This window comes from Salmo salar, chromosome ssa09, assembly GCF_905237065.1.
Source record: "Salmo salar chromosome ssa09, Ssal_v3.1, whole genome shotgun sequence".
NCBI classification, from domain to species: Eukaryota; Metazoa; Chordata; class Actinopteri; order Salmoniformes; family Salmonidae; genus Salmo; species Salmo salar.
Genome location: NC_059450.1, coordinates 125,549,650 through 125,559,485, shown reverse-complemented (window position 1 = coordinate 125,559,485; position 9,836 = coordinate 125,549,650). Strand labels below are relative to the sequence as shown.

Genomic DNA, 9,836 nt, shown 5'->3' with positions numbered 1-9,836 from the left:
TCTTAGAGGCAGGCACATGATTGGAAATAGGCTGTTGTAATTCGCATGCGCACTGAGATACTATAGTCAGGGACCAAACCGAGGACGGATCGGGATCTTCTGCACTTATTCGCGAAGTCCGGGCATCGTGAGTTTTAAAAATAACATACTGTACTTTGAAATGATCGATCCAAGTTTGAAACCGTTTTGAGTTTGATTAAAAATGCACAGTAACCTCGTTGAAATGCAGCCCAAATAACCAGCTGTGTCAGGCAGATACTGGTAGGCTGGACACTACGTTTTTAACAGTGTTTTTTTCTGATAACTAGTTATTTGCATCCGCCGTGGAGCCCAGTTTCATAATATTACCATATGTCCCAGCTGCTTGCCGTAGTTGGAAGTAATTACGAAAAAACATGCCTTATTTTAGGGCATGTTTCACAATGCCAGCTCCTATTAGTTCTATTGAGCACCGTGGAACCTACTCTCATTCGGAACGTTCTATTCCCAGTTTGTTGTTCCACGTCACAATGCCTGCTGCCCACGTTGCTCGTAGTTCAAATGCAAACAACACATTTCCTCATGCAACTCTGAGATCCCATTGTTCACTATAGGGACATGTATGCATGTGTCTATTTAGCCAATATCTCGCTTTTTTTTTATTTTAAGTCGGACACCATTTGTTAATCAGGATGATCTCTTTCTAATTAGAGTTTGGCAGCGTACTCTTGCTGTCATCGATCGCTAGACCAGAAATAGTCAAGTTCACTTTTTTCCCTACCTCGATATGCAGACATAAGCACACTTGGCACCATCAATGTGCGGATGTTGACTTTCTACATGAGTTATGTCTTAAGTCCAAAGAACAGATTGTAGTGGTAAAATAAAAAGGTATAAATTATTTGGTATTTGCTATTTAGGCGAAATTCAGCGTCACTCCAGTCAAAACAGGCTCTGCGATCGTTCGATTCCACCATTTGCTATGGGCTCGCTAGTGTTCCTGCTTAGCCAACGTTCTTTTGCCATTTTTCAGCATTGGGCGAATTTTGACTCGGTTCTATTTTCCAGCCTATACTGGCATCACTGTTTTCTTCCAAAAGCAAAAACTTCCGGCAGCGTTTTTAGTGTCTCAATGCTTTTATTTTGGTAATTAAGATATTATTTATGCCAGAAATATTACGTGTGAACGATGTCCATGTTATAGGCTACTATGTTACAAGCTATGTCTATTGTTGTACATTGCCAACAGTGCCGCACAAATAGGAAGTTAACACTTGTAGCCTAAATTTCGTAATAAATCCAAATTAATCAACACCTTTAAGCGAAATATCATTCTAGACCTGGTCAGACCGCTAAACTGTCAATATTATTTCAACAAGAATAGTGTCACTCAGGTGTTGGGCAGCATCACGTGAGCAATCTAACTTGAGGTGCCAATTGAACAAACTGCTCTTGTACAGTTAGTTCAGTGCAGCCTGCCACCAAAATGAGTAGGCTCTTCAAACCCCCACAGTATCAATGTAATACAGTACTAGTAGTCTTGATCTCTGGTAGCTGGCGCTTTCACTGTTTCCTACATTTATTTGTTCCGTTACATTTCAGGTAATTGCACTACACTAGCCCAACGGACTGCATTATACTGTAGTTGGGCAACCTGTCCCAGGAAAACCACTCTTTAGTCATTTTGTAACCAGGGCCAGTTTAAGGCATAATTTGTAGTAATCCTGTCCAAATACCGACCGGGCACGCAGGACACATGCCCAGGGGCCCTGACCTGCACGGGGCCGCCATTGACTTAGTCACTCATGTCAGGGCATAAGTCATGGCAAAATGTGTAGAATTGCAGGAAATTAGCTTTAAAACTGCAACATAAACAAAATCCCTCTGCCCCATGGCAAACCATGTAGAATTTCATGAAATGTGTTATAAAATTGCTACATTTTCTTTCCGACCCATGGCAAAATGTGTAGGACTGCAGGAAATTAACTTTAAAATGTAAATTCTGTTAGGAGGGACATTTGCCAATAATTGTAGTGCCCTACAAACCTATACATGGGTTAGACCGAGACTGTAGAAACTGCAGATCATCCGGTCAGTTTGAAATAGCTTCTAGTGGTGAGGTGAGAGTCATCCGGTGTGAAGTCGTCATCCACTGCTATCCAGGTTTGGAGGTACTGGTTTGACAGTCATTTTAATATGCTGGTAGGCCACATAAGTACCAACCACAACTTTGCAGGTTGTCATGAAACGACTCCACATTTTATTTAACTAGGCAGGTCAGTTAAGAACAAAATATTTACAATGACAGCCTACTGCGGGGATTAAAAATACAAATATAGGACCAAACAAAGACAACACTACATAAAGACAACATAGCATGACAGCAACACAAAACATGGTACAAATATTATTGGGCACAGACAACAGCACAAAGGGCAAGGTGGAGACAATGCATCACATGAAGCAGCCACAACTGTCAGTAAGAGTGTTCATGATTGCGTCTTAATGTCGAGATGGAGATAAAACTGTCCAGTTTGAGTGTTTTTTTGCAGCTTGTTCTAGTCGCTAGCTGCAGCGAAATGAAAAGAGCGACCAAGGGATGTGTGTGCTTTGGGGACTTTAACAGAATGTGACTGGCAGAACGGGTGTTGTATGTGGAGGATGAGGGCTGAGTGAGGCCTAAGTTTTTTTGAATAAAAAGCATCAACCAGTGGGTCTTGCGACAGGTATACAGAGTGCAGTGATGTGTCCTATAAGGAGCATTGGTGGCAAATCTGATGGCCGAATGGTAAAGAACAACACCTAAAGAACCAAACACTCACTCATCAACAATTGGTTTACAAATAGCAAGCCAAGTGAGGTTGTAGTCTGTCACGACAACTCAAACCTTTGAAGTTCCGTCTTGATTTAGAATACGCAAGTGTTGTCTGCTTCTCCAATTTCAGGCTAAACGATGCATTGAATTGCAAGGGAAGAAACAAGCCAGGTACGCAGAGCCTCATTGTCCCATCACCTCAGCATGGATAACCTAGAGGAGGACCTGACATGGTCAGTGTGCTATTCCCTCTTCGCTGATCCTCGGGTCCTGCCCTGCTCCCACACCTTCTGTAAGTCCTGCCTGGACAACGTACTCCATCTGGCGTCCGCTGCGGCTCCCACTCAAGTGCCCCAACTGCCAGTGTTTTAGAGCTACCACCAACGGGTGTTGACGCATTGCCCATAAATATCTCCCTCCACGCCATCATTGAGAAGGAAACCATTTGTTTAATACGTTTTTATTTGATCTTATGCCCCATCTTAATAGTGTACAGTATAATGAAGTGGTATATCATTTATTTTATTCCCATCCTTACCTGTCAGTTCCAGAAGGACAGCCACCCACGGCCCCCCTCCTGCCCTGAGCATCACCGACAGCCCCTCAATGTCTACTGTGTCCAGGACCACCAGCTCATCTGTGGCTTCTGCCTAACAGTGGGCCAGCACCAGGGACATCCCATCGATGACCTGCAGGCAGCCTTTATCAGGGAGAGGCAGGCGCCCACTCACCTGCTGGCGAGGCTCTCAGAGCATTTTGTAGTCTTCTGGATAGTTTACCTGAAGTGTTATTTCCTGAAGGTATGTGAGCAGGTGGAGCAGGATAAGGCCAGCTGTGAGGGCCTAGTGAGGCAGGACCAGCAGGCCGTGGAACAGTACTTCCAGGGGCTAGAGCTTGCCAGGAAGAAAGAGCCTTTCATGGGGGCCTTGGACACCACAAGCGTGGAGGTGTCTCTGGCCTATGATCCACTCATCCAGAAACTGAAGGAGCTGCAGGTCGGTGTTGCCTGGGTCGCCGGGCAGAGGTGATGTATCAGTTTATTTCAAATAACATTTTATTTGTCACGTGTCGAATACAGCCTTACCGTGAAATGCTCACTTACAAGCCCTTAACCAACAATGCAGTTCAATAAATAGTGAAGAAAATATTTAGTAAATAAACAAAAGTCGAATCAAAAAGTAACAAGAAAATTACATACCAGTAACAAGGCAATATACAGGGGGTACTGGTACCGAGTCAATGAGCGGGGGTACAGGTTAGTCAGCGTAATTTGTAATGTGACAATGCATATAAATGCTAATAAACAGCGAGTAGCAGCAGTGTAAAAACAGGGGGGGGCTGGTGTCAATTTAAATAGTCCTGGTGGCCATTTGATTAATTGTTCAGCAGTCTTATGGCTTCAGGGTAGAAGCTGTTAAGGAGCCTGTTGGTCCTAGACTTGGCACTCCGATACTGCTGGCTGTGTGGTAGCAGAGAGAACAGTCTATGACTTTGGTGACTGGAGTCTTTCACCATTTTTTGGGCCTTCCTCTGACACCGCCTAGTATATAGGTCCTGGATGTCAGGAAGCTTGGCCCCAGTGATGTACTGGCCCGTATGCACTACCCTCTGTAGCGCCTTACGGTCAGATGCCGAGCAGTTGCCATATCAGGCGGTGATGCAGCCAGTCAGGATGCTCTCAATGGTGCAGCTGGGGACCCATGACAAATCTTTTCAGTCTCCTGAGGGGGGAAGTGTGTTGTTGTGCCCTTTTCACAACTGTCTTGGTGTGTTTGGATCATGATAGTTCATTGGTGATGTGGACACCAAGGAACTTGAAACTCTCGACCCGCTCCACTTCAGCCCCGTAGATGTTAAATGGGGGCCTGTTTGGCCCTCCTTTTCCTATAGTCCACGATCAGCTCATTTGTCTTGCTCATATTGAGGGAGAGGTTGTTGTCCTTGCACCACACTGCCAGGTCTCAGACCTCCTCCCTATAGGCTGTCTCATCGTTGTCGGTGATCAGGCCTACCACTGTTGTGTCGTCAGCAAACTTTATGGTGTTGGAGTTGTGCTTGGCACATGCACCCCTGAGGGGCCCCAGTTTTGAGGATCAGCATGGCAGATCTGTTGTTGCCTACCCTTACCACCCGGCAGTGGCCCGTCAGGAAGTCCAGAATCCAATTGCAAAGGGAGGTGTTTAGTCCCAGTGTACTTAGCTTTGTGATGAGCTTTGTGGGAGCTATGGTGTTGAATGCTGAGCTGTAGTCAATGAACAGCATTCTCATAGGTGTTCCTTTTGTCTAGGTGGGAAAGAGCAGTGTGGAGTGCGATTGAGATTGCGTCATCTGTGGATATGTTGTGGCGGAATGCGAATTGGAGTGGGTCTAGGGTTTCCGGCATGATGGTGTTGATGTGAGCCATGACCAGCCTTTCAAAGCACTTCATGGCTACCAACGTGAGTGCTACGGAGCGGTAATCATTTAGGTAGGTTACCTTCGCTATCTTGGGCACAGGGTGATGGTCTGTGAGAAACATTAGGTATTACAGACTCAGTCAGGGACAGGTTCAAAATGTCAGTGAAGACTCTTGCCAGTTGGTCAGCGCATGCTCGGAGTACACATCCTGGTAATCCATCTGGCCCCACGGCTTTGTGAATGTTCACCTGTTTAAAGGTCTTGCTCACGTCGGCTACCGAGAATGTGATCACAGTCGTCCGGAACAGCTGGTGCTCTCATGCATGCTTCAGTGTTGCTTGCCTTGAAGCGAGCAAAGCAGGCATTGAGCTCGTCTGGTAGGCTCGTGTCACTGGGCAGCTCGCAGCTGGGGTTCTCTTTGTAGTCGGTAATAGTTTAAGCCTTTACACATCCGACAAGCGTCAGAGCCGGTGTAGTAGGATTACATTTTAGGCCTGTATTGACACTGACTGTTTGATCGTTCGTCTGAGGGCATGGCGGGATTTCATATAAGCATCCAGATTAGTGTCCCGCTCTTTGAAAGCGGCAGCTCTACCCTTTAGCTCAGTGCGGATGTTGCCTGTAATCCATGGCTTCTGCTTGGGATATGTACATACGGTCCCTGTGGGGACGACGTCGTTGATGCACTTATTGATGAAGTCGATGGCTGAGGTGGTATACTCCAATGCCATTGGATGAATCCCGGAACACATTCCAGTCTGTGCTAGCAAAACAGTCCTGTTGCGTAGCATCCACGTCACTGGTACTTCCTGCTTTAGTTTTTGCTTGTAAGCAGGAATCAGGAGGATAGAATTGTGGTCAAATTTGCCAAATGGAGGGAGAGCTTTGTATCCGCCTGTGTGGATTAAAGGTGGTCTAGAGTTTGTTTTCCTCTCGTTGCACATGTGACATGCTGGTAGAAATGAGGTAAAACGGATTTAAGTTTGCATTAAAGTCCCCAGCCACTAGGAGTGCCACTTCTGGATGAGCATTTTCTTGTTTGCTTATAGCCTTTATACAGCTCGTTGAGTGCTGTCACAGTGCCAGCATCGATTTGTGTTGGTAAATAGACGGCTACGAATAATATAGATAAGAACTCTCTTGGTAGATAGTGGTCTACAGCTTATCATGAGGTATTCTACCTCAGGCCAGCAATACCTCGAGACTTCATTAATGTTAGACATCGCACACTAGTAGATATAGAAATAGACACACCCCCGCCCCTCATCTTACCAGGCGTAGCTGCTCTGTCCTGCCGATGCACGGAGAAGCCAGCCAGCTTTATATTATGCGTAGCACCGTCTCGGTGAAACTTAAGATACAGTTAATGTCCCATTGGAAGGATAGTCTTAATCGTCCAGTTTTTTTCAAATGATTGCACGTTGGCCAATAATACGGAGGGTAGTGGTGGTTTACGTACTCTGTGAATTCTTACAAGGCACCCCACCCTCCTCTTCCTCAATCTTTTCTTCACGTGGATGACAAGATTTGGGCCTTGTCGACAAAGCAGTTAATCCTTCGGTCGGACATATTGAAGAAAAAAATCTTTCTCCAGGTCGAGGTGAGTAAATGCTGTTCTGATGTCCAGAAGCTCTTTTCGGTCATAAGAGACGGTAGCAGCAACATTATGTACAAAATGAGTTGCGAAAAAAACTAACAAAATAATACAGTTGGTTAGGAACCTGTAAAAACAGCAGCCATCCCCTCTAGCACCATTATCACTTTTACCAGTATTTACCTGTAATAATGGATTTAATGCTTTTGACCAATTTACAATTTTATAGTCTTCTGGATAGTTTACCTGAATGTGTGTTAGCAGCTGGAGCAGAAGGCCAGCTGTGAGGGCCTAATGAGGCAGGGCCGGCAGGCTGTGGAACAGTACTTCCAATAGAGGCTTTCATGGGGGCCCTGGACACCGCAAGCGTAGAGGTGTTTCTGGCCTACGATCCACTCGTTGAGGCTGGAGCTGCAGGTAAGTATAGCCTGGGTCAGTGTTATTGTCATGACAATACTTCCTCACCTTTGATTGTATATTATGCCACCCTTCCACACAGGAGGAGCAGCTGGACCTGTTGTCTCTGGGCTCGGCTGTGGAGGACAAAGACTCTCCCCTGGTCTTACCGGAGAAGTTCTACCTGTTCTGGGAGGTGGAGGTACTGGTAAATCCACCCTTGCCCAAAGTCCTATCCCTCTCCATCATCCTTGTGCTGCTGAGTACCATCGAAGGGCTGGTGGAAGAGCTGGTGCCTCGGTTCTTCTGCTGTGCCAAGCCCACCATTCTGGTGACGGTTCTTGAGGCAGGGAGTCACCCTGGAGGCTGGGCCCATGATCTGTTGCTGCAGCTCCAGCCCACTCCCCCTGTGGTGCTCCTGCTGGCCGTGTGGGTGAATCCTGTTGGGGGAGCATCTCTGGGCTTCTCCCTGCTGTCCAAGCTTAGATGGTACACGGCCTAAGAAGCGAACTGACCGCCTCACTATGGGAGACAGCAGGCTTCGTGTACGCACAGACAGTGGAGGTGCAGCTCTTCTCCACACTGGGGGAGAACACATACCAACAGCTGGCATCCTTCAAGCTCATGACAGAAAGACACATGGGTCTTCACTTCAGGAAGGACCCAAGCACCTGGTGATGTAAGGTTATACTCCTTTGGTTTGGAATTAACCTCCCTGGGCAAGGTGGGACGTTTGCGTCAACAGCCAGTGGAATTGCATGGCACGAAATACAAATACCTCAAATGCTATAACTTCAATTTCTCAAACATATGACTATTTTACACCATTTTAATCTCGTTAATCTAACCACATTGTCCAATTTCAAAAAGGCTTTACAGCGAAAGCAAAACATTAGATTGTCAGGAGAGTACCCTGCCAAAAATAATAACAGCCATTTTCAAAGCAAGCATATGTCACAAAAACCAAAACCACAGCTAAATGCAGCACTAACCTTTGATCTTCATCAGATGACACTCCTAGGACATTGTTATTCAATACATGCATGTTTTGTTCAATCAAGTTCATATATCAAAAACCAGCTTTTTGCATTAGCATGTGATGTTCAGAACTAGCGTACCCACCGCAAATGTACTAAATTACTCACGATTAACTTTCACAAAATACTTTAAGAATTATAGATACAGAACTCCTTTATGCAATCGCGGTGTCAGATTTTAAAATAGCTTTTCGGCGAAAGCACATTTTGCAATATTCTGAGTACATAGCCCGGCCATCACGGCTAGCTAATTTGACACCCGCCAAGTTTGGCCCTCACCAAACTCAGATTTACTATAAGAAAAATTGGATTACCTTTGCTGTTCTTCGTCAGAATGCACTCTCAGGACTTCTACAACAAATGTTGTTTTGGTTCGAAATAATCAATAGTTATATTGAAATAGCTTGTTCGTGCGTTGAGGTCCCTATCCGAAGGGTGACGCGCGGGCGCATTTCGTGACAAAAAAATTCTAAATATTCCATTACCGTACTTCGAAGCATGTCAAACGATGTTTAAAATGAATTTTTATGCGATTTTTCTCGTAAAATAACGATAATATTCCAACTGGGCAACGTTATATTCGTTCAAAGAGAGAAAGAAAAACATGGAGTCCTCTCGTGCAAGCGTGCTCCAGTGTCAGTGCTCCCTGCCTGACCACTCACAAAATCTCCTGCTGTTTTTCGCCCAGACTGCAGAGCTCTCATTCCACTTTCTGGTGCCTTCTGAGAGCCACTGAAAGCCTTAGAAAATGTCACGTTACAGCAGAGATGCTGTATTTTTGATAGAGATGCCCTAGAAGGAGAACAAATTGTCAGACAGGGCACTTCCTGTATAGAATCTTCTCAGGTTTTGGCCTGCCATATGAGTTCTGTTATACTCAGACACCATTCAAACAGTTTTAGAAACTTTGGTGTTTTCTATCCAAATCTACTAATTATATGCATATTCTCGTTTCTAGGTAAGAGTAGTAACCAGTTTAAATCGGGTACGTTTTTTATCCGGCCGTGAAAATACTGCCCCCTAGCCCCAACAGGTTATGGCTTATGGTTAAATATAACAGCATCTGCTGAATGCATTTTGTGATTTTTGAAAAGTTTGGTTTTCACTTTCTGTGAAGAGCTTTAGCTGGGGTCAGGGTTAGTTCCAGAAGTAACACGTGTTTTCTGTCAACTGTATCCTGCTCCATCAGGAAAGCTCCAATCACTAGGCACAGTTAGCATTAACCTGTTGGGGCTAGGGGGCAGTATTTGCACGGCCGGATAAAAAACGCAAACGTCCCACCTTGCCCAGGGAGGTTAAAGTACAGCTTTTTCAAAGACATTCTATAACTCTACATGTAGTATACTGTAATAAATAATACTATAGAACTGACATTTAACCTTCACCAGAAAAGCCTTCTGTTAAATCAAGTCAACTACAATGTGTACTTAAATGTTTCTTACAATAATCTCGTGATGCCTCTCAAATTAATGGGAAGACAGGACAAGTCTCCATCTCAGGATGAGTGGTTTGTGTGTTCCTCCAGCGATATCCCAATTGTAGTGCACTTACAGTTGAAGTCGGAAGTTTATACACCTTAGCCAAATACATTTAAACTCAGTTATTCACAATTCCTGAC

General features: G+C 45.0%; 1 protein-coding gene and 1 long non-coding RNA gene across 3 annotated transcripts; both read left to right on the top strand.

Moving 5' to 3' along the window:
• Positions 1 to 69: 69 nt before the first annotated feature.
• On the top strand, positions 70 to 4,126 carry LOC106612909 (tripartite motif-containing protein 59). Of its 2 annotated transcripts, XR_006771161.1 has the most exons (3): positions 74 to 127; positions 2,925 to 3,086; positions 3,340 to 3,521. XR_006771161.1 is itself a non-coding variant. In XM_014214569.2 (2 exons), the coding sequence occupies exon 2, from the start codon at positions 3,295 to 3,297 to the stop codon at positions 3,820 to 3,822; it is 528 nt and encodes a 175-aa protein (XP_014070044.1). In that variant the 5' UTR covers positions 70 to 127; positions 2,925 to 3,294; the 3' UTR covers positions 3,823 to 4,126. The 2 variants fall into 2 exon arrangements, 1 of the variants encoding a protein (XP_014070044.1); XM_014214569.2 differs by having other exon boundaries at positions 70 to 127; positions 2,925 to 4,126.
• Positions 4,127 to 6,115: 1,989 nt separating this feature from the next.
• On the top strand, positions 6,116 to 7,786 carry LOC123744730 (uncharacterized). The gene is made up of 2 exons (XR_006771162.1): positions 6,116 to 7,202; positions 7,285 to 7,786. It is a non-coding gene; the product is annotated as an uncharacterized lncRNA (long non-coding RNA).
• The last annotated feature ends 2,050 nt before the right edge of the window (positions 7,787 to 9,836 follow it).